General features: G+C 35.5%; 1 protein-coding gene across 2 annotated transcripts in view; it reads right to left on the bottom strand.

Annotated features, from left to right (window-relative positions):
* Positions 1 to 298: 298 nt before the first annotated feature.
* The window catches only part of LOC133519197 (nucleoside hydrolase-like), a 38,384-nt gene continuing 12,880 nt past the window's right edge, over positions 299 to 25,802 (bottom strand). Inside the window, exons 5-9 of one of the 2 annotated variants that reach the window (XM_061853192.1) lie at positions 24,036 to 24,152; positions 19,384 to 19,520; positions 15,370 to 15,556; positions 13,842 to 13,989; positions 299 to 2,483 (exon numbers count right to left, since the gene is read on the bottom strand). In XM_061853192.1, coding sequence (XP_061709176.1) covers positions 13,862 to 13,989; positions 15,370 to 15,556; positions 19,384 to 19,520; positions 24,036 to 24,152 — 569 coding nt within the window. In that variant the 3' untranslated portion in view covers positions 299 to 2,483; positions 13,842 to 13,861. Of the gene's footprint in view, positions 2,484 to 13,626; positions 13,990 to 15,369; positions 15,557 to 19,383; positions 19,521 to 24,035; positions 24,153 to 25,802 lie in introns of those variants that run through there. The other variant, XM_061853183.1, reaches the window with a different exon arrangement.

Below are 25,802 nucleotides of genomic sequence, written 5' to 3'. Positions count from 1 at the left end.
CTATGGACGAGACGTGGGTCCACCACTATACACCAGAGACCAAACAGCAATCGAAGCAGTGGGTTCGTCCTGGATCTCCGCCTCCCATAAAATATTCCATAGAAATATTTCTCCTCTGCATTAATTTAATTCCAGTAATTTGGTTGTATTTCTTCAATTTAAAGTTAAATTGCTATTCATTTAATCGGCAAACAAACGATCACCATCAATAGCTGGTTTTTTAATAATATTGCGTAGCTGCCTTCGACTGACTGTGACTCTTGTAGAAAGGCAAACTGTGCTTTGTTTTCGTGTACCATGTAGCATTATCGTCACTTACTTCTTCTCGTAAAAAAATACAAATAAGTAAATTAGTAATTTTATTTATACGTCTGAGAGTGGCATTATTCATAACTAATTGACTTTAACAATCAACTGATGAACGCTGCCGCGACTGCACGCCGCAAACAGCAGCAGTCTGCCGCTGCAGTAATGTCGCAACGGTAGTGCAGCTGTAGTTGAAAATGGACTGTCACCTTAAGCTACACTTTTCTTTGGTGCTATTCTGTTTAACTTAGCACACGAGTGGCATTTTATGATTGAGGAATCAATAGATTCGCTGAAACCTGTAAACGACAATTTTTTAAATTGTAATGACTTTATTTTATTACAATCTTTGACGTTGATTTTAAATCGCCTTTAATAACAGTACTTAGATAGATAGATGGAATACTCTTTATTGGCACAGCTCAGTAAAAGTACAGCTTAATGATAGAAGCAGACCACAGGCGGTCTTATCGCTATAGGGCGATCTCTTCTAGATTACCTTTAACATATCTATAATATACACTTCAATAGGTATAATAAATAAATAAATTAGAGATAATACCTGTTATCCAACTTGTTAAACTCGTCGATCAAACTGTCGGAGCGAAATCAGATCTGCGGTGTTCATTAATGGAATAGAAAAAGTTCACTGGAAACTTATTGCCTATCGAGCGGAAGGCGAAATACGCTGCCGCTGGATGGGTTTTACTGATAAACTGTATTTAGTGTAAGTGTAGTTAAAGTAAATATTTCTGTTTTTATTTCAAGATAAAAAACTTACCAAGAGCATGTCACGTCATGCTGAAGCAGTGTAGGATTCCGTGGTTTTTCTAATCCGTCCCAATAAGCAAACTTGAAAGGAGGTTGTTCAGTAGATACTGTATTGGCTACGTGCGAAGTTCATGGTGGGGGTAAGTAAAGCGATCCTAGCACATAAGGTGGTAAAAATAAAAAATATCTGGGGATAGCGTCTTTAACATTTCGTACAAGTTATATGGCTCAAAATGAAACTTTAATTTATAATTACTCCTGAAATATTCATTTAAATTGTATGGTGTAACGAACCATTGTAATCTGTATGAAATGATTAATATAACTTAAACGTAACGTAATAGCTTTGCAAATGCCATATGTTATGTGATCGTTTTCTAGAAGTTATTCTTGAAAGATAGACATTTAACATGGCGAACTTTTTTGTAGACCCATGAAAGAGAAACAATTCCACCATACATTGTGTTATTATAGCTCAAACGGATTAGGCAGCGTTTTCAGTTAAAGGTCCTAGCCAGCGTGATTTTTTTCTGACAACATCGTTATATTTCAACCAATTCACACAAAACCTTAACAAGTTATATGTATACCTAAACCTTCCTCAAGAATCACTATATTGATAGATTAAAGTCGTATGAAAATCCGTTTAGTAGTTTTTAGTTTTGGAGTAGTTTTTGGACCACGATTCTTAAATTAGAGATGTGTAAATTTTTTCGGAATTTCCGACCGATTACTTCCTCAAGGCACTAAAGCCCCTCCTAAGTATGTAGCACCAACTTAAGGATACAGGAACTAATCATTACAGCTTTAGGCGGTAATGGTGTGTGCAATAGGTCCGTTGCTCAGCTAATGGCTGTGTAAATTATAAATCTATTGCTTTATTCAAGCAGTCGAGCCGAGATATTTATTCATGATAGAAAAATAACCCGCATATGCTTGAAGTCAGAAATCCAAGACCATGTCTTCAGTCCAAATATGGTAATAATATTGGATATCCTAGGTCAACGACGGCATTTTTTTCAAAGAGTGTTATGGCTATGTGTTCAAAGATATATAATAAATTACCAATATACTTAAAGAAATTGATGCCTATTGCATTTAAAAGAAAACTTTTTCACTGGCTTGTGGAGAAATGTTGTGGAGCATCTCTGATTTCTTAACAGAATGAAAAATAATATGTCAACTAATCTTGTAATGGTAGCATAAGTTAATATTAAAGGTCAATATAGGTATCCACATAAATGATCTCATTTAGAATTAAGTTCCCATAATGCACGCCTCTCTGAGGCAGGACATGAAGACCATTGTAAATTAAAATAACATCTCTGTATAGTCGTTCGATTTGAAGCTGGCCCGGAGCGGCTAATCTTTTGTCTATTGTTCACTAAAACCGCGCGTGCCACTACCTGCAAAAAAGGGTCGTATAATTCTAATTGGCATCTGAGCGCGGGCTAGTCCAACGCTCAAAAAACCAGTGTAGGTGCGCTCTCCGAAAAAAACTGTTTCACGCGAACACGCAGCTTCACTGAAACTTGTAACTAAAAAATCAAAACATTCTTGAGGCTTGAAACCGTTTTTTAATTCATAATAAATCATAACCCGAAAATTACATGTAGTGAGCTCCATCTTCGCGGCGCATTCCCGCAAGATAAATTCAAAAAAACTCATTGAATTTTTGACTGAATATCCAGCCTTTCCGATAGTGTATAACATGTCAGTATGACACAAATGAGCGTTGATTTTTATTTTGTATACCCCTCGTATATATTTTTTTAGCTTCTATATAATACATTAAAATCATTCATAACATCATTACAGATATTTTAAAAGTTAATTCATAAAATAACAAAAATACAAAATAATTAAATGTATCTAATTATCGAAAAAACAAATATTAAGTAGCTGCAATCAGCCAGCATTTTTCTATTATGATATAAATACCAAGATAAGATACAACAGATAAAAGAAGCTGCGTGTTTTAAAACTGATAATAAGATAAATTTTGATTATATCTAAATTTCACGATCTACCGGTTGTGGCCTGTAAGACGAGCAATAAATTTAACTGTAGGCTGTACTCCTCACACGTTGAGCGATTTTTGAAAATTATGAATTATTTAGACTTCCTATTTTTTATCTTCAATTTACTCTGTCGCAGTACATTGCGTCTTAGAATAAACTTTAAAGTGTTCTAAAAATCAAAAGAAAAGTTGCTGAACAAATGTTGGTCAGTTTGAGGAGTACCTACAGCCTACAGTTTAATTTTTTGCTCCTGTAACAGTCCACGCCCGGTATAAGTCTTATGTTCAAAGACATGTTATTTACAATGTTTATTAAATTTCAATATCCCTACAACTAAAAATAGTTAAAAAATAGTTCACAAATTATCATTACTATACATGCTGTATCATTACCGATCATAAGAGTCATTAGTTAATGGGTCATTACCAGCGATTGATAATAAACATAGATGTCGAACTAGCTCTGAAAAATGACCCCACACACATTGTGCCGAAGCGGGCGGGGCGTCAATTTTGTGCCGCGGAGCTATTTAGTTCGCAAATGGCGGCCCGTTGTGACAGTCATAGTAAGAAGTATTCAAATTATATCTTTAACGAAAGAATTATGCCTTATTGTGCGGATAAATGATGTGCTAGTCGTTCCAACAAACACTGGAAAAAGTATGGGATTACTTTTCACGTATAGTTTAGCTAGGATCATATTAATTTGATTTCTCTTGATCACAACAGGCTTTATATGGGGATGATTTTAAACAACCATTGATATTAAGAAACTTTCATTTTTAATTTGTTCAGGTTGTTATTTTAATAATTTAATTTTGTGATAGTAAATACGAGTCGCCGTTGTAGGTGGAGGTTTTTTATGTGTACTTTCTTACTAAGTCCCGGTATCTGGCTGCTATTTATAACTTTTCGTTAAGTTCGCGGACGGCTGGACCGATTTGGCTAATTTTGGTATTGAAATATTTCTAGGTCCAGGGAAGGTTTGAACGATGAAAAATTATGGAAAGAATACGAGGAAAATAGTAAAAACAATAATGCTATTTTTCGCAAACTTTTAATGAAATGTTGACATGACTTACTTCAAATTAGGTCCGGAAATACTACATATTATTATCAGGTGCGATGAGTGAAGATGATATGTAAAGGAATTTCATACAGCCTTACACACCTACGCCTGTAAGGCAACCTTCTTTTGTTTTTAAACGTCAAATTATGGCATTCAACCAAAAAAAACCTATAAGCAAAATTCTGCCATTACCTACTTAAGTTTTTTTCTTTTTTTGTCTTTTTCGTGTTTTTTTTTCTTTTTCGTGTTTGTTAATATTGTTTCAGAGTTTCAAAGGGGAACAAAAATTTCATTGTTTTTGCGCTACGACGTACGGTTTAGGAGATACAGCCCCATAAAGTTTTTTTTTTCAGTCATGCAGAAATCTTTATAGGGCTGTATCTCCTAAACCGTGCGTCGTAGCGTAAAAATAATCAAATTTTCGTTCCCCTTTCAATAACCCGAAAGTAATAATAACAATCATTATCATCATCTTATTTTTTAAAATTATTTCATTGCAAGTTTGAGAAAAGCACTATACAAATCTCGGCGAGAAACGGGGGGGGGGGGGGGGGGGTTGCCGGCCGCATACCGCTCGCTACGCTCGGCCGTCTATATCTACTTGGCCTGCAACCCTTCGTTTCCCGTCCTCTATAGTAATGTATTATTCCCATACAAACTCTTCCTATGACGACGTGTTCAATACGAATTTCTGCATGTTTGCTCTGATCAAGATGAAAATCGATATCTGAGGATCCTAGAGGACCTTTACAATGAATACGAGGTCAAAATTAAACCAACGCCCGCCATCTTGGATTTCTGCATTTTGGCTCTGATCGGGATGAAAATCGATATCTAAGGATCCCAGCGACCCTTCATTATGATTCTGAGGTCAAATTTGGCAAAAACGTCCGACATCTTAAATTTCTCCGTGTTTGCTTTTATATGATGAATGATGATCATGATAAGAGCAAAAATGGCGATATTCAAGATATCGGGCGTTTCATTCAAAATGGAGGGTGCTTTTACCAAATATGACTTCAGAATCATAATGAAGGGCCGCTCGGGTCCTCAGATATGGATTTTCACCTTGATCGGATGAAAAATTCTAAAATTCAACTCGCGGCATTTTTTTTTGATCTTAAATTCGTAAATAAAAGGCCTCTCAGACCCTCAGATATCGGTTTTCATCTTGATCAGAGTAAAATCCAAAATTCCAATTTACATTCATTTACATCTGGCATATTTCTGTACCACCTAACTAAACGTCGCAGGTGCCCTATAAGATGAACGACACAATGTATTAATTGGTTCGAAAGCTTAATTGCCTTTAAACACGTGCAATAAACCAACAACTAATAAGCCTTTAAAATAAAATAAAATAATAAATTGTCATACAAAAATATTGCATTTAAAACTAGTCTATATTGCATGAAACCGTCTACCTAGAGCTGCGCTACAGCCAATCACAGCGCCTCATTTTATAATAGACCAATCGTAGTTCGGGTGTTTTAAATTGGCTAATCATGGTCAAATGAAGTTTCGTCGAAGAAAACAAGACCTGAACTTTGACGAGTTGCAATTGGTCCGTTATTATTATTGCGCGTTTTAATAGTGGGGCCACTTTTACGCTGATATTTTGTTTGACGTTAGTCTTCTATGTTGTTTTCGTTCGCTGGTCATTACCCATAGCGTGATTATCATCATAATTTTAAGTTATTATTTTCCGAAAGCGATAACTTCAAATTTAAGCAACAAATGATTGGATAAATACCATAAATATACTCAATATACAGACACCTATTGCTTTAGATAGCTTGAATCATGTTGTATTACACATTTAAAAAAATTAAAATTTTGTATGGTGAAATATTTAGTGATAAAATCCACCTAGGTGCGTATAAAACTCACCAAATAATCACTCACCACCAAGTAATCACTTTTCTAGAGTAAAGTGGATACTATCAACCTCCATCACAGTATGACCCTTTAATAAAATAATCTTTAACTTTGTTTTTAACATATTATTAATTATATTATATACACCGTGTTTTTATTGAATTCCTTTAACTCCGGGGTATGGGTAAGTACGAAGTACGTTTAAGGAAACTAAATGGCCTACACGTTGCGACACTTTCATTGATTTATATGACGTCTCTAAGTTGGTATATGAAATAATAATCACTCAGTGTTTACGAGCAAGTGTGATAAAAAAAAAAATAAGTAAGACTTGGGACAGTTTAAATTCTAAAAAAAACTAATGCATATTTAAGTTATTTCATTTAGTGCAAATGGAGCAGCCTGTACCGTGTAAGCAGGGACCGGTTCTTGTTTTGCTCGGCCGACCGGTATGATAACAGACGCGCTCAGTTTGTGATATTTGCAATCATAATGTCATTTACGAATTAGATGTGTATGTGTATTGCATTTAGGGAATGCAAAAACCGGAGGTTTTTCAAAATCGGTTTTTTCTTCGGTTTTACCAAAAAGATTCTTAAATTCATCGCCATGGAATAAAGAAAAGATTGCTTCACGTGTAAAAACGAATGCTAGTATAGTATATACACGATTTTATCACGAAATTAAAGACAGAATATCTGACTATTTTATTGTATTGTATGGGAATTGTCAAATACCTTAATGTTATTTGTAACTAGGAATAGGAACAAAATAATTTTATTAAATTTTTTTTTCTTAAATATACGATAATATCAATTTATAATTTAATGTTATTTGTCTTAAATCAAATGGCCCAATCCAAAATCTTGCTCTAAGTTTTTCGCTGTCTTCTAGTAAATATTCAAGTAGTTAATTCGTTTACTGTTACTACCTTCCTTTATAAAATATTTGCTAAGTTATTATGGATTTGTAAAGTAGGAAATAAATGTAATAAGCTAATACAACAATTCACGTCACGTGTTTCTTCTCGAAAAGTCGATTAGAAACTGATGGTGTTAGCTTAAACTGGGCAAACACAGGTAGTCAAGTAATTCCATTCTTTAGGGTTTGAACTACCCTTTCCTATTAGTGCGAAAGAGACAAAAAAGGTTGTCGGTAAGTCGTTATCACCGAACCAACAAAAGACTCTAAAGCTGCCATTGATATAATTGATTACGTAGAATTTTTCTACAGCGCATCGCATAATAAAATTATAAGTAAGACCTTTCATACCAATTCGTACACCAGCACGGATGTCCTGCCACTGCCAGTACTTTATATTATTTAAATCTTTCGTATTTTTGTATTTTGTATCGTAAAAATTCATTTAGCGTTACAAATGATCAAACTAACACAACACTACATTATTTGATTTGATGTCGATTCAACCGGTTTAGGACCTATTTATACCCTTATAATGAATAAAACATGCAACTTAGGTAAATAAAAAAAAACCGAATAAAACCGAAACCGGTTTTTTTAAATTCTAAAAACCCAGTTTTGGGTTTCCGTCAAAAAACCGGCTTTAACCGGTTTTTCGGTTTTGGTCAAAACCGGTTTGCATTCCCTAATTGCATTGTATAGCTAATTATTAAATACTGCGGAAAGGAGTATCGAGACAAACCATTGTGGGTTAACGATACTTTTTGATAAAATATTCTGTAATTGTGATTTATCTGTAATAAAAAAGAACTATAATATAGTTCTCCACATTGATTTCGATGACGGCGACCTCAGTTGTTTTTCCTCTCATGAGCTCTTAAGTGGCTGGCCAGGCCAAACTTGCTCTTAAACACTCTTTCACATTCGCGATAGTAGAGTTGACCGGCCGTGTTATACATATACTCGTAGCGTAGTAGTACTACCTATTTAGGAACATATTTTCGAAGACAATCGGGTATTGGGGATAGCTGCTTATATATTGGGTTTCTTATGCGACGGTATACCTACTAACAATTATTTATTATGTTTTTATAATATCAAACGTAGTTATTTTATGATAACATCTTGATACCATAAAGTTTATGGCTTTCACCATCATAAATAAAATGGAACATTTATTTTACGACGCTAATAAAAATATGAACCATAACATAGAGATTATTATTTCGATGGCTGATGGCAATTCGAATTTAAAAAAATGATACGCTATTTGTACTTGGGCAATAGTTGCTATAAAGCGAAAATTAACATTTTTGACTGAGCCTCGCATTAGGAGGTGGAACATTTTTAAATCATTATTACTCATGGAATGTTTTTTTTCCAATCCCCTCTTATTTTTCATGAACATAGTGATTTTAATACACTGACTGTCAGGGTCTAATATTCGTGATCTCATTTCCAACTGGGTGTAACAAACCTATTAATTTAAGTACAGAACAATTGTGGCTCCCTCTGTTGATTATTTAGGAACATGAGGGTGTTCGAGAAAAGCAAACGCTTGGCGAGGAAAAGGAAGCGCTACGGGGAACGTATGCTTATTACAAAATTTTGTATTTTCGTTGAATTCCGCTAGATGTCTATTCATCTATCATTATATCTATCATCTACCATAAAGTCATATATAGTTTTCCGGGGCTAGCTCTCCGTATAAGAGGGGGTATAAAGCCTGCCAATTTGAAGGAAGATATGGCGCCACGTGAGACTTGCGCTCTTCTCGTTTTTCGGAATCTATTTGAGAACCCGTCTTCTACCGTTCAGTACTTTATTTTCACACTTTAATAAAATACGAAATGATAAGCAGGTTTGTTCTGTTTTTTTCGTAGTTCAGTCAAAAGTCCACGTAACTTCGATTTTTTACTTTACTTGTCGATAATATAATAATAATTATGGATATAACGTTTATTAGGTAACATAAGAAAGAAAAAAATTGCGTATATATACGACTGGACGACCGGACCGGTTTGGCCTAGTGGGTAGTGACCCTGCCTACGAAGCTGATGGTCCCGGGTTCAAATCCTGGTAAGGGCATTTATTTGTGTGATGAGCATGGATATTTGTTCCTGAGTCATGGGTGTTTTCTATGTATTTAAGTATTTATAAATATTCATATATTATATATATCGTTGTCTAAGTACCCTCAACACAAGCCTTATTGAGCTTACTGTGGGGACTTAGTCAATTTGTGTAATAATGTCCTATAATATTTATTTATTTATATATATATATTTACATTTGTTGTACAAACAAGTCACTCAAAAATGTAAATGTGTATATAATCAAAATTGTGATAATTTGCTTTTTAGGTGTACTTTTGAGTGACACGTTTGTACGATTTAAAAATATATATATATATTTGCAATTTTTTTATTTCTTATGATACCTAATAAACGTACTTATGCAAAATAAAATAAAAGATTTTCTCAAAAAAGCACGAATGTTCTCTTTTTGGCCGATTCAGCCCACAGTGTGGCGTTACCTCAGTAACCTAGACAAAACATTACGTCACTTTAAATGACGATATAGCAATATTATACGGATTATTTCACTAGGTGGTTTACGATTTAGTTCATCTCGATATACATAAACAATTTTCTGAAACAAGTAGGTAATTTTTTTTCGCCTGAAATCAGTAAAACACGAAATGAAATGAATAATACAGTAACTGTATACATTAGCGTTTGCGTCAATGAATAATCCAAGTTTGTGTCCTCGAGAACCTCGAGCACCAAACGCAACTTTGTGAAAAATCGAAAGAACCCCGAAAATTTCGGTTTTTTTTTTAGATTTAGGCGATTATAACCCTAAAGTACTTTTTCATGGAGTTTTTCAAGTAGACTAAATTTTCTATAATACGAGACTAGAATTGTTTATGGAGACTTAATAGTTTCCGAGATACAACCAAAGATAATATCAAAAACTAGTCCTAGGGTTACGATCGACCAAATCTCAAAAAAATAAATTTTCGCGGTTTTTTCGTTATTTGACATAGTTGCGTTGGACTAAAATTGTGTACATGTAAAGCTAACAAATCTACAAATGTACGCCGTGTGTTATACATGTCTTCTTCTACTTCCTCGCTTTGTCGAGCCTCATGGGAGCCTGGGGTCCGCTTCGCAACTAATCCCAAGAATTAGCGCAGGCACTACATTTTACGAAAGCGACTGCCATCTAACCTTCCAACCCTTATTGGGATTACTCCGGTTTCCTCACGATATTTTCCTTCACCGAAAAGCGACTGGTGAATATCAATAGTACATTATTGTAGAGGCCGGGAAACGGCAATAAGTGGATGAGTTTCGATTTTTACGGAGCACTTCCCGTACTATTTTTGCTACAAGAAGGTGAACATTTCTGATATTGGAGAAAATGATATTTCGTACGTAAGTTCCGATAAACTCATTGGTACGAGTCGGGGTTTGAACCCACGAACTCCAGATTGCAAGTCGCACGCTCTTACCGCGAGGCCACCAGCACTTATACGTCTAATCCTCAATTCAAGCCTGGTGGCCACCAAAGATGGTGGTATAGGGTGGTCTTTTTTGAATACTTAAAATGATAATATACAGTTATATTTTGAAACTAATTAACTAACATAAAATAATTAGATGGATATATTGAAAACTAAGTTCGGGTAAAGGCCTCCTCTAAATTATGCCATTTCACTCTATCTTGAGCTTAACCTGCCAGTTATTTACGTTTTGTTGTAAGTTGTCTGCCCAAAGAGCATTTGGTTGGTTTGCCCTGTCTTCTCGTTCCTTTTCTCTTCGTGCATTCTTGCCGCGTGACCGACCCACTTCCATTTTCATCTTAATGCGTATTCTAGAGCATCAATGCATTTGGTTTTTGTCGTATGTCATGTCTACTTGTATCGATTAATTTTATGTTTAATATATTTCTTTATATGGCTCTCTGATATTTAATATTTTACTATTTAGCTTTCTATGTAAACTTCCACGAATGAAATTTCCTTAATTAATGCCGTATGTGAGTGTTGGGAGTAAACACGAATCTATTACTCTCTTTTTAGGGTTCCGTAGCCAAATGGCATAAAACGGAACCCTTATAGTTTCGCCATGTCCGTCTGTCTGTCTGTCTGTCTGTCTGTCTGTCTGTCCGAGGCTTTGCTCCGTGGTCGTTAGTGCTAGAAAGCTGAAATTTGGCATGGATATATAAATCAATAAAGCCGACAAAGTCGTACAATAAAATATAAAAATTTAATTATTTTTAGGGTACCTCCCCTACACGTAAAGTGGGGGTGCATTTTTTTTTCGCTTCAACCATAGAGTGTGGGGTATCGTTGGAAAGGTCTTTCAAAACTAATAGGGGTTCTCAAGAAACATTTTTTGATAAAGTGAATATATTCGGAGATAATCGCTCCGAAAGAAAAAAAAAATGTGTCCCCCCCACTCTAACTTTTGAACCATAGGTCAAAAAAATATGAAAAAAATCGTGGAAGTAGAGCTTAAGAAAGACATTAAATGAAAACTATAGCGGACATGATCAGTTTAGCTGTTTTTGAGTTATCGCAAAAAGTTTTCCCTTCATAGTAAAAAGACTTAGGTACTTTAATTAGGTACTGATTATGCAAATTTGCCTATTTGTTTAACTCGGGTGAAAGGTACCATTTACTACACTTTAAGCTCCAGTTTAGCTTATTGTGACGGAAGAGTAACTACGGAACCCTACACTGAGCGTGGCCCGACATGCTCTTGGCCGGTTTTTTTTAGTTTTAAGTAAGGTTTCTTTCAAACTGCAAAACTTGTTCCAAGTCTTTTTAACTTTCCGCTCTATTTCGTCCAAATTATGTATTTGTTTGATTGAATGAAAGCTGTTTGCAGATTAAACACTTTTCCATTCTTTCATTGACTAAATAAATAAATATGTTCATCTTTAACATTTATCATATTTTTATTTTTTGCGTGTGAATTATTAAACTATTATTTTTAACTAGCGTTACTTAAAGATATCAACGTAAATTGTAAGTAAGTAGAGTCGGCTGAAACGAGGATAACGTCGTCAGCGAAGCAGAAATGTGTCAAATTTCTGTACTTTATATTTCAGTTCTTCCCGACCAATGAAGGTTTTCTTAGTAAGTATTGAAAGACAGCTATAAATATAGATGAAAAAAGTGGGTCTCCTTGTCTCACACCTCGTACGACAAATGTATGACGCGTGTTATACATGTCTAAATTTACTAGAAAGAAATAGTAATTTGCTTAGGTGCTCATTAAACAACCTAGAAAATTTAAATTCAAAAAATTCCACTTGTACCAAAAGTATGTATCGATATTTTGTTGGATTCTAGATCGTATACAGCCTGAGCGAAAGTAAATGCATTAAAAAAAACAATATTTTTGTATTCTTAAATAAAAAGTTTATTAAGAATTTGAGGTGCTAAAATAAATTTAACGTTTTTGTAAGGCTATAGCCGATCAAGCGGTAAAATGCGTCGTAAAGTTGTTCTGGACAACCCCAAAGCTGTAAGCGCCGTAGCTCGTTTAATACGAGTATTTTCGTTGTTTGACCGTGTACGTCCTTGACTTCGAGATTTTAGTGTCGATTCAGTAGCCTCAATTTGATTATCCATTGCTTAAATTAATTTGTGTTTGGCACTAACGGATATTGTGTAATTCGGACATGGGGAGAAAACGCCAACGAACAGTCACATAAGGACGATTGTTTATAAAAAACGCTCGCTCTCTTCCCGTGTAAAGGGTTATGCTGAATAAAAAACGATTGCCTTTTTTTCTTTTAAATGACACCTTTCTCATTTGTCTAGATTTTATATTTAACGAAAGAGGTCTAGACGAAAACAGAATGTATCACTAGCCCATCTTGGATAATACTAGCTGATAATATTATTTACAGTACATATGGGGCTACTTTATAGCACTAGTGCGAGAAGTAGCATATTATGTTACTGTGTCGAACATTTAAAGGGCCATATGTACTGTAAAACGTTGTACGATACATGTGCGAATAGGTAATTCGCAACTCGTGTCGATTTAAAACACTCCCTTCGGTCGTGTTTTAATTTATCGCCACTCGTTTCGAATTTCCTATTTTTCGCACTTGTATCGTAATGTACTATTCCAGTTCGCCATACTCGGTCTGTAAAATTACTTGAGTATAGCGTGATATAAATATACTCTACCAAGCCAACTCTGTCAGTAGAAAAAGGCGTGACATTCAAATTTTGTATGGAAGATCGATATTTCACGCATACATTATTCAAATTTGCCGCTTATTTTAATGTCAGTATGACGTGGTATGACTCACTATAGTTGTTTAAATGTAATTAGTTCTGCATGCTAAATGACATCACTGCGTGAGACAAAGCATTTCAAAGTGCGAAGTGTAAATGTAATTGAATTGGTATGAACATGGGTATTTACCCATAATTAGGCGAAAGATGCCGTCGTTCTAATTTCAATGTATGAAATCTAGAAGAGCGTTATCTACATTTAGATTTCACCGGCCTCCCTCATTGAAGTCGAATTTTTTGTCATTATTATAATTATTTTTTAGTTAATCTATTGTGCAACTTATGCTCGGAGAGATAAGGGAAGATAACTATCTTATGATTATATAAGTAGTAATATCAAACTGGTATAAATATATATTTTTTTGTTAGGATATAAGTCGTCTAAGGAATATTTTTTTAAATTGATTTGAAATAGTCAACATACGACACAGACATTGTATTACCTTGCTTAAGAAAACATAACGCTTTAAACGACGCAGCTTGATATTAAAAGTACGAACCATACGAAAATAAACACATTAATCATAAACAATAAAAACATTTTGACGTACCGAATAAAAACATAACAAAATTATTTCTCAGCTGAGAACACATTAAAAATAAATTTCCTGTATTGTTCTTTATTAAGGTTAGTAGCGATCCTGACGTTGGCTTTATCTTTTTCTACAAAATCATTCGTATTGATGCCTCGTTTCTCACCTGAAAGAATTAATTTCATTACTGCGGACGATGATAATGCTATATTTCTGGTTATTCTATAGGTAGACCACCCCAACACGGGCATTTCAAGTTAGAAAAAAGTTTTATTAAAGTATTAGTGATAGTCATTGCTGTAGCACCTGAACCATCACCAATGACAGATGATGATAACAATGAAACATTGTAGTAGTGGTGGTTCAGGTGCTACAGCTATTGCCTACTTTTCAGCTTGGTTTTAGGCCATTTATTGTCACATTTCCGAACAGTGGCGTGAATAAATAATACTTTTAATTTTAACATGAAAATACATAAGTTGTAGAGAGTGGCTCTGTGAGACCTCGCTAGTATAACTTAAAACTGAATACACCAAACATACAACATGAGAACATCTGGACATACGAAAGCATTTTTGCCTAAGCTGAAACGGAGACCTTTTGTAACGCTCGGTAAAAAAAGAGAAAATACAACCTTTTACGCATTAATCGTCTATGTACGAAACTTTTATACATGTACTACTAAATTTTCCACATATTTAACACACATTACGAGTATCATTACCTATCAAGCACAACCGTTAGAGCATATAATATATGTACATTAGAATTTAAGTTCAGTTAGTAGTTTTAAATATAAATAAGCAATATATGTATAGTGTGTATATATTATAGATGGTGCATTACTGACAAAACGAATAAAAAACAAAGAATTTAAAACTACGAGTAAATACAAAACACTAATTGAAAATAAGAAAAAACAGGTTGTCTGTTTCTACGTACTTGATGTTTAAGAGTTGAATATGAAAACAAAAAAATATAAAATATAAGTGCAATAAATAATCAATGTTATGAGAGGGATCGAACCCGGAACATTGCTATTAGACAGCAGCTGTTTCCCAAGTCTACCACGAAATAACGCAGGAAATTTGATGGAATTTGTCTACTTATGCTCCAAAAACCCAATAAAGTTTCTAAATACCGCATAAAACAGGATTCCAAGACTTATAAATTTTTGGCCAAACACTTCCTCATATCTCCATCCGTCTCAATCAACATACTTATTCAAAACGAAAAAAAAGGTCTATGTTATCATGGAAACCTGATATTTATTTAGGTGCTGTGCTGGGCTAAAAGAACAACATATACAAGACAATATAGAAAATCCAGAAGAACAACAGGCAGTTTTATCGCTGAAAAGAGATCTCTCTCTCTCTCTCTCTTTAGGTAACGGAAATCAATTAATTTATGTCATGTCAGTAGGTAAAGTAGGTTGGTTCGGAGATTGGAAAGTGGGTCAACTTCTACTTGCAAGATTTGATTATTAATAATTAATGAACAGGTGAATGTAAATAGAAACATTTAAAAAATAAGTGTTAGTTCTTACCGTTCAAAATTATTTTGTTCCTAGAATATCTATTTTCATCCACAATATCTGGCATGATTGCTATCGCAATTACCGCAGGATCGAGAGCACGCCAACGTTCATTCTTTTTCATCGAAACTTGCTCATATTTGTTTATAGCTTTGACCGCGTCATTGTCAATTGCACCCAAGACGTTTTGTCTCCAATCCTGCAATGAACATGTTTGTATTAACATTTTTTTTAGAACTGTTGAGTGGGTTGTCTAATGTCCAGACTAGTGTTGCTTAAGGACTTGAGTCCTTGAAGACTCAACCCAATTTCAGCCAGAAAATAATTCATGGAAATCGTCACAAACAAGGGATGTTCCATTGCATCATAGAGAAATAAGTTTAAAGTGGTGCCAAAACTGGATGGCGCACTCTGATAAACAAACGCAAACAAAAAACGATTGTACGTTCTGAGCATAAAGTAGGTTATTGATTATGTTGATTAAAACTTAGGTTCATTTCTACTATACCTTTAGAGTAATACATATAGACTTATGACAGTTAGGGTGTTTTTAATTAGGAAAAAGAGATCATACGGTTACAGTTGTCGTAAAAGATTATAAAAAAATCTCGTAAGTACTTTAATAAAAATAATTACTTATTATAAATAAATTTACATTCCACATAAAATAATTCTGTCTTTGCAGTCACTGCCTCATAGAACGCACTAAATATTGACTATAATCTAGCCCACAGTAGTAGGTTATAGGTTATAGGTATTCGCGGGCTAGCAGACCCTTGATGTTGCCGACGACTTTTGGGAGAGACCCCGGCGAACCGAGGTATTGTGCCCGGTACTCTGCCAACCCTGGGCATTCAAGAATGACGTGGGCGGCTGTCTCCTCTGCCTCCATGCATGCTCTGCAGATGGGGCTATCTGTAACACGTAGGGTTAATAGGTGTTTGTTTAGTGGGGCGTGGCCGGTTATGGCCCCAAATAATAGCCGGAGCTGTGGCCTCTTCAGCTGTCTCAGCCTCCTCGACAAACCGGGGTCGATTGTCGGGAGAGCTTCCTTCGCCTGCCTGCACGTGCCTAGGTTAGACCAGTACTGTTGATGTTTTACCTTGGTGTTGTGTCGCAACATGTTCCGGAGCCAGGCATAAGGCAGAAGTATAATTGGTTCCGGTCCTGCCCCCTCAGTTCCGAGCCTTCTCTCGGCTGCATCGTTCCCTCGCGAGTTGCTGTGTCCCTTGATCCACTGCAGAGTTACGCTGGTGGTGGTGCATACCTCTGACAGAGCTTTGTGGCATTCGTAGATTAGCCCTGAGGTCAAAGTATAACTTTGCAGAGCTTGTAATACTGACTATCAGAAAGTATGCGGATGGGGTAGTCCAATACTTTCCTTGAGGCGATTGCGTGTGCTGCCATTATGATGCCTATACATTCTGCCTGGACGACTGTGTGCCCACAGTAGTATTTCCAAAGCCTGCACATGTTCTCTAAAATTTTGTGTATGTTTTACTTTTGATGAGTCCCAGTTCTAGATCACGTCCCAGAATTAGGGGTGAAAATGTTATCAGTTCTACATTCTTCAATCCTCGCTTCAATTAAGCGGGAATTATTGACCGAGGAATTGTCTTGCACTAAATTTTTTTTTCAACACCGACTGAAGCTTTAAGTTATGGTAGCATGACAGCTGGCAGTATTTCTAGGTATTTTTTCGCATTCATTCGTATTGTGATTTCCTGGAGTTCACCTGGATCCGAACACGAAATCCACCCATAAATACAAAATCCAACGGCGCATCCGTTTCCTCTATCAGCCTAGACATTTCGTTCGTCGTGACGCGTGTTTTCGAGGAGATAAAGGGCGCCCATCTTGGCGTGTTGTGAAGACCTTTTTGTCTACAAAAAACTGCGTTTCCGAAGTCGAGATCTCGAAAAAACATGGCAAAATTTAGTCGCATCCGTTTATGCCGCTCTGTTTATTGTGGTTTTCTTGCCGGGATTTTATGACAAAGTACTGCACTCTTCAATCGTCTTCTGATAGTATGAATGCTGACATTTATACTCGTATCTACTGAATATGTGGGGACCATCTCACTTTCCGTTAATGTTCAATCAGTCTCCGCTGAAGTATTTGTTTTCTGGCCCGTAGACGTGAGATATCTTAGTGTTCTCTCACTGCCCCATTTATCGACCTACAGATACACCGTTGGTCGCTGAAATAAGATGAAAATGTAGTCACTATAACATTCATCAAAAATGTTGTATTAGGTAGATACGAGTAAGTATCTCTTAGCAGCATTCAGATGTAAACTTACCGAAATCCCTAGTTCTTCGTATGTATCCGTAACATTAGCTCCAATTTGTCGCATTATATTGTGTTTCACTATTATTCTGTGTTTTGTGTGGTTTTCTATGAGATACGACATAAAGTTTATCCTTACAGATACACATCACCGAAAAATAAATAAATTATAGGTACATGAAAAAATAAAACACTTCTTGAGAATGCAATATTCTAAACAATAACTCAAAATTATTAAGAGGCAAAAAGTGACTATGGGAACGTTTCTTAAATAAAAGGTAGGCAACCAACTACAAGATACATAGAACCTTCTTTGTTCTTTACAATTTGATATGTTTTGTAATATTTTATTTCAATAAAAAAAATATTTTTTAAATTTCCATTTTGCGGAAGCTTTCAATGGCGTTTTGTACTTCTTGTTCAACTTTATCTTGATATCTACATCAGTTAAGCTAGGTACTAAGCCAATTTTAGTAACGTTTTAGTTTCAATCGGGGATGCCGAATCCATAGTAATTGACATCATTCCGAAGTAAAAACATATAAAATATAGTTTTATTTTGTTGTTAAACCGTTGAATCGATTTAGTTAATATTTAGTATAGAGATAGTTTGAAGGAACTACACATGATAGTTTTTACGAGGGCAGAAGTTTCTATGGGGAATCAATTACTGTTGAACCGCTTTTTACTTGGTTTGATGACTTCTGAAAAGCACGGTTCCGAAGCTGCAATATTTATTTTTAATTTACAAAATTTATTTTTTATGTAGTAGATCAATCAAATTAGATTTTTTCAAATAATTAATTCACAGCAAACTGAAAATCGTTTTAGTACCATAATTTGGTCCGAAATTAGCGTAATACGAGTTTTAGTAATCCCAGAAGGTGTGCAAATTTTTGCTCTTTTTCAGTTTTTTTTTCTTGTAGCTCGAAAATGGTTCGTCCGATGCAAAATTTGCTCTAATCATAATGAAAATAATTGATACCTATTTGAGGATCCGAAAGGTACCTTAATAAAAATTCACAGTCAAAGTTTAAGAAATGACCGCCATTTTGAAATTCGTTATTTTTGGTATAATCATCATAAAATCCGAATACTCCTTTTCACCAGTGTCTGATCTACAAAACCTTGCTGGTAGTACCATTTTAATTGATGGTGGGAACCTTCTACAATGAGTGGCTTGGCAATCCAAGAAAAAAAATATCTCCCATGGCTCTCTAAATTTCTGCACATCTCCTGAGATTGCGCAAACTGGGATTACACGCAAAGGACCAAATGAACATATCAAAACGTATTCCAGGTTGCTGGGAATTAATTCCTCAAACCTTTTTTTGGATGTAATTTGGCTGGTCTATAGGTACCTAAATCTATTGTTGAGACATTAAGGAATAAGTAAGTCCAAATTTGTGTGGCAAGGTAGGTTTATATACTTTATATTCAAATTTGACGCAATTGTTTATAACAACTCCGTCAAATGGACGAGAACTAGAGGTGGACGGCGAACCAACGCAATAACAGTATTTCAGTTTCAGCGTCACAAAGCAGGACCAATTATTAACAGCTTAAAGATACCTCGAAAAGGGCTGCTGTTAAAAGTGAATCCATTAAACTATATAATTTCTGTTGATGTTTAAACGACGCGGCTGCTAGCTGTATAAAAATAAAACATTAAAAATATACGACTAAATTTTTTATGACCACACTTTATTTGTGTAATGACAAAAGAACTGACTTTACCTTACTAAAATCAAGGTCCTTCTTCACTTGCGAGAATGGTAGAAGTGTGGTCTTATCCGGATTCAAATTTTCCAAAACTATATGATAAGCTTCGGGATCCATACGTGCATTAAATTCGGGATCGGGATTAGCACCATCTACAAAACCACTTACTTATCGAATCATGTTAGGATAAAAACTTATTTTTAATTTTTATATACAGAATGGAATTTCTTAACGGGTCAGTGAGGGCAGCTACCAGATCCCAAACAGTCTTAGAAGACCTTCCCTCGATTACAAATTAATGAAGATTGGCGTTTACAGATTTTGGAAAAAACGTACAGGTTGCGAGAAAAAGGTCACTTTTTATGTTTCTCCATAGTAAATGTATGAAAAAACTTTTCTTTAACCATCGCTTTTTAGCACATTACTTTAAGTTGACTCCTAGAAAACTATTGACACTGGATAGGAATATAATCGATTGGCGTAAAAAATAGAATGTGAACAATAAGTTTTATTTTTCATACAAATTGTATAGGAAAAGTTTTCCTCCATTTGAGGCTTTTCCAGCGATTTTTTTGGTCCCATACAAGCTTTTGATCCTGGACAGGAATGCGATCAATTGGCATCAAAAAAAAAAGTTTGGCAAAATTACCTTTTTCTCGTTCCCTGTGTTTTTTTCCAAAATCTGTAAACGGCAATATTCATTAATTTGAAATCGAGGGAAGGTCTTTTATAGTATTTTATGCATCAGTTGTATAAGAAGGGTCAAAAAAGGCGAGTGGCGTGAGTTACAATGTGAGCCGGAGCCGAAGGCGTAGGCGAACATTGTAAAGGAATACGCCACGAGAATTTTTTGACCTACTTATACAACGTTGCATACAATATTTTTCCTACGAGTCAACAAAAATAAATCTTAATTTAGGTAAACAAATTACAGCAAAAGTATATAGCCAAGACGCGCGAGCATACCTTGTTACGCGCCCGGCCCGCCCCGGGCCGCGGCCGGCCGGTCGGCGACACCTCCTCGTAACTCATGAGGCCCTGGTACTTGCTACTTGCTAAATTAATTTTTTGGACAGTTTTTTCTCAATTTTGGCCACCGTAGCCTACGGAGCGACGCTAAGCGGTCTTCGTAGTCTATGGGTGTTGCTACGAGGGTCATGCCAAAAGAAATTAGATACTCAAAAGTTACCGACTTTATTCTTTATTACAGCTATCTATTTTTTCGAAGTAGTCACCGTGAACACGTATACACTTTTCCATCCGTCTAAACCACTTAGAAAATACCGATGACCACTCTTCTTTAGATACCTCAGAAATTTCATAATTATACGCAGCCAGGGCATCTTCTTTGTTCTCAAATCGCCTTCCTTTTAATTTTTCTTTAATTTTGGGAAATAAGTAAAAATCGCAAGGGGCTAGGTCGGGGGAATATGGCGGGTGGGGCAAGATAGTCACGTTTTTTGAGCTGAAATAGTCAAGTGTTCTAGCAGAAGTGTGAGGGGCAGCGTTGTCATGGTGCCAGAGCAGGTGCTGAGTTCCCGATTTCGGCCGCTTGTCACACCAAGCTGACAGTACTCTGGGGGCACAAACTGTCACATACCATTCAGAGTTGACTGTCCTTTGATCTTCTAGCACTATCGTAGCAATATGTCCCGTCTTGCAGAAAAATGAGGCAATCATTTGTTTTTGTGTACTTCGGGTTCGGCGACATTTTGTTGGCGTCGGCTCATCTTCAAAACACCATACTGTGGACTGCCGCTTTGTTTCGGGGTCGTAGTTATATAGCCATGTTTCGTCACCTGTAAGTATATCATATACATTTTTTTTCTCGCCAGCGTCGAATTTATCTATCATAAATTTGCACCAATCTACGCGGCGGTCTTTTTGCAAATCGGTGAGTTTGTGCGGCACCCATCTTGAACAACGCTTATGAAGGGCCAGATGATAATGAATTATAGTTTGCAATGCTGCTGATCCAATACCCAGCTCACGCTCGAGCTCTGCATATGTAATTCGTCGGTTCGCACGAACATTTTTTTCCACAGCCTGTACGTTTTCTTGAGTGACTGCGGTTGGCGGCCGTCCGGTCTTCGCCTCATCTTCAAAGGTCTCTCGTCCCCTTTTAAATTCAGCAAACCAATTAAAAACAGTTGCACGTGAACAAGCAGACTCGCCAAAAGTTGAAACTAAAAGTTCAAAACACTCTTGAGGTTTTAAACCTTTTTTAAAATCATAATAAATCATAACACGAAAATCACGTCGAGTGAGCTCCATTGTTGCGAAAATTTCCCTCCAAAATTACCCAGAAAAAAAAATAATTAAAAAAGGAATCCTAACATTTTCCGAGTGTTCCATATTTGAATTTATTAGCAAATAACCTACCTTTACAATGGTGTATAACTGGCCAGTATCGATCAAATGACCATAGAGTATCTAACTTCTTTTTTACGGGTGTCACATGCGTGTTTCTGACTTATTTAGTAATTATTTTTACTATGCAACCAAATGAATATTTTGTAAGTTGGCATCAATGCACTTAGTTTAAAACCGTATTCGTTTTGGTTTTGTTAGGTTGGTAGCCATTAATCGCAGTAACGTTATAGCGTATAAAAGCACAAGAGCTTTTATGAGGAATAGACAATATAGACTTTTCTTGAAATCTTTTATGTATGTTCTTATATTCGTGTTAATGAATGCATAAATGACAGATAATAGTAGAGGAGTAGGAAAAGACTATTTTCGCATAGTAGCACGAGATCTGGTAGCTACCCTCACTGACCCATTAAGAAATTCCATCCTGTATACTGAGACGCTGATACATTTTTACAGCAACATTAGTCATGGTGCTCCAACATTGGTGGAAAGTTTTATATAACGTTATGAAACATTTCTTGTACGTATAATATTTTATCACAAATTATAACAAAAGTTACGCATTGTTATCATGTTATGTACCTAATGTTGTAATGTGTTATAAGGTTATGAAACATATTAGATATTATAAGCGCTCCCACACTAAACACTGGCGAAATTTTGTTGCAAATTGTTGTAAAACATGGTAACAATTTATAACTTTTGTTACATTTTGTGATAAAGATATAAAACAATTGTTATACAACATCTATTTTGTTATACAATATGTTATGCAGTTTTCACCAGTGTGGGAGCATTAAAAACATCTTACTAGTTGCAACAAATGCTATAAAGTGTTAGTGAATGTTATCGTGTTTTAAAAGGTTTTATGAGAGCACCATAAACCATATTTTTGTTACAGTCAGGATGTGCAATTTTATGTATGTGTATATGGGGTAACTTAATCGAACACCAAATAAAACTACGTATAGATAAATCCAATCAATAAAATTAGTCACCAAAATTAAATCTTCAATCATCAAAGCGGCTATGACGAAATATATTTTTCACCGATCTCACAAACAACTTGTATGACGAATCGGTGCAAATTACATTTCGTCAACAATAAACCTCAATCTACCTACAAAAAAAAAAAAAAAATTTAAAATCTCTGAAAGATACGAGTACTAATTATCGATAACTGTCTATCACCAAAATCATTTTACTCCGTAGATAAATACGGAAAAAAATTGTTTTCACCACACCAACTGGTAAAGACCCACTTGATTGTTCAAAACGAATGAGAAAGTTGCATTTAATCCACATGTTGGGCAAAGTAATCAGATGCAAATTTTGAGTTGTTTTCTTATGTTAGCTGGTAGGATTGAATTGTAAATGTTTTTTTTTTATTATAATTATTAAATAATTTATTAAATTACCGTAATTTGGATTTAGTTTGTTTTGATTTATTTGATATTTTATAGTTATTAGTATTTTCATCGCGTTGGTGTAGTGAAAAATGTTGTGTTTCAGTTGGAGGACAAATAACTATTTAACACCATGTAACCACTCTCGAGATCACTCTGAGATCTTGGAAAGATCTTTAAAAGATCGATTAGTAAACGACATGTCAAAATTGACGTTTATTTCGATTCCGCTGTGATCCCAATAAGATCTATCTATGATATTTCTAACGTCAAAGTGACATTGGTTGCAAATGAGAACTTATCAAAACCAGCCCGCGTCCGCGTAGCCAACGTGCCTATCGTTCACGCTCCGTGGCGAACGAAACACAACTGTCACAGTCGCGCTAATAAAGAAGAGTGATAGAGAGAGATGACTACGATACGCTACGGAGCGTTAACGATTGTAACGTTAGCTACGCGGCCAGAACTTATCGTTATCGTATCTCATTTTTCGAATCAGGCCGTTTGTTTCGGCTTAATTTTTTTTTTTCATGTCTTTTCATTCGGGGGGCGGAAGCTGCATTCCGTTGATTTTCAATAACCCGCCCGCATAGGTAGTTTTCGGTTTTTGTAACTACAGGTAACTTATATCAAGCAGATACATAGGTTATAATACAATTTGACTCCGTTGGATGTTTTATAATAGCATTGAGAAACAAAACGATTATTTGGTTACAGATACGATACACTATTTTGGTAATATAAATATTTCTTGAGGGTAAATTTTATTTAGGCAAACACTAGAATAATATTTTATATATGTCTATATACAAACTGAAACCGCTACGCTACTGCACTGCTGCAAACTCAAAAGCTAAGCTAGGCAAAAACTAATACTATAGTACATACCGTGAATGTGACCAGCGCCGATGTACAAATGAGCCAATCGACTAATAAATTCCGGATCCAACCTTATTGCCAAAGCGATGTTAGTTAAGGGCCCCAATGTGATAACAGTTACTTCGCCTAAAATAAAAACAAAAATTGTTTAGTTTTGGTCAGGAGTATGCTAGGCGTTATGTTAGCGATAACATATGGAATACGGGGGTATCTTAGTACAAGAAATAACTGACCAATTGTGAGTCGGACTCGTTTTCTAAGGGCTACTAAAAGTGTGGCAACCCAACAAACAATTAGGCGACACTAAGCACCTATTTTATAACCTTTAGACATAGAACGGCTGTACAATAGCTGCATAGTCTTAGCTTACAGGGTGAGGTGACATAAAAGTGTTTAGGAGGTTCATCTATGGCTTTAAGACCCACAGAAGCTATTTTGGCCACTATAATGCATGTTAAGTTAGTTGAAAAAGTCATAGCCAGATATGCTCAAAACACTTTACATTGGATTCTTTTCTAGCAAACGAAAATATTCAGTGGAGGTGGCTGAAAGCTGGAGTTTTACCAACATTACATTTGTCAGACACACTGGTAATATTTGAATAAATATTTATTATTGCATTACCTATCAAAGCATCATCATCTGTAAAAAACGTTGGGTGAATTTCCTAACAAATAATATATTCATATTTTACTTTAAGGTTAGTACTCCAGTGCCTATGGATGTTAGTGATGCAGACACATAAAAGTTTCCAGTCATAATATATTATCAGAGTCATGAAGTAACAAAGATAACCCCTCAAAATTGGTAAATAATATAAAATACTATTTCTCGCGATTCTCGCGCGACCGGTGATGATACGTATGGCAGTTCTTTTTTATATGGAACAGCTGCCACGTCAAATGTGTATTATCGAGACTAGGCTAGGAGGCCCAATGAAAAATATGAAAATATGATTTTCAAAAAATGAAATTGAAATTATTGAAATAAAAAATCATATTACACAAACGTTTTCTTTTATTTCCCATTTGGTACATATAATAAGTAGATTTTGAGTGGTGGACTCTAAATGAGATCGATGCTACATAAATCCTCATATTAGGGTCTGTGCGGAAAGAGAAGAGTCGTGGAATATATGGGAACCAAACCAATACATTTCATGCCTCTTCTGACTCTTCTCTTTCCGCACAGACTAACTATTTGAATTTTAGAGAGAGGGGAATGATCAAAAAGGGAATGATACTTATATTATAACAATTAGATATATGACGCTGACAGTTTCATGTACAGTCAGCCAAGAAAGTCGTCTTTATTTGCATTGTGCATCTAGTCTAAAAGTGATAGCCCACTTTCTCAACCACTAAGCCACTGTAAATTCAAGATTGTTATCGTATATGTAGCTTATCTACGATGCAAAATCTGTATTTAGTTACGTGCACATGTCCGAGTGGCGAGCCGTGTAGCGAGTGGACTGTTTTTACTTACTAGACACTAGTCTTCTTTCGCTTCAGCGTCCTCTTTGCTCGTGCACTTGTATCGAGCTGAAGGAGGTGTTACTCATATGCGCAAAAGGACGAAAAGAAATGAGGAAGGTATATGAATTATTCGACGTGTGCAAAATTCGTATTTTCTTTTTACTGACAGAACATAACACCATTAGAGTAATAAGAATAGACATATGTTTAACCAATAAGGTAAGAGTGAGATAGCGCTTTACAAATAAAAGACACTTCCAATATGTTGTTGTTTCAATAACCAAGTCCTTACAAGGGCATA

Source organism: Cydia pomonella, chromosome 1 (assembly GCF_033807575.1).
Source record: "Cydia pomonella isolate Wapato2018A chromosome 1, ilCydPomo1, whole genome shotgun sequence".
NCBI classification, from domain to species: Eukaryota; Metazoa; Arthropoda; class Insecta; order Lepidoptera; family Tortricidae; genus Cydia; species Cydia pomonella.
Note: the sequence above shows the minus strand (reverse complement) of the source record. Positions and strands in the feature narration are given on the sequence as shown.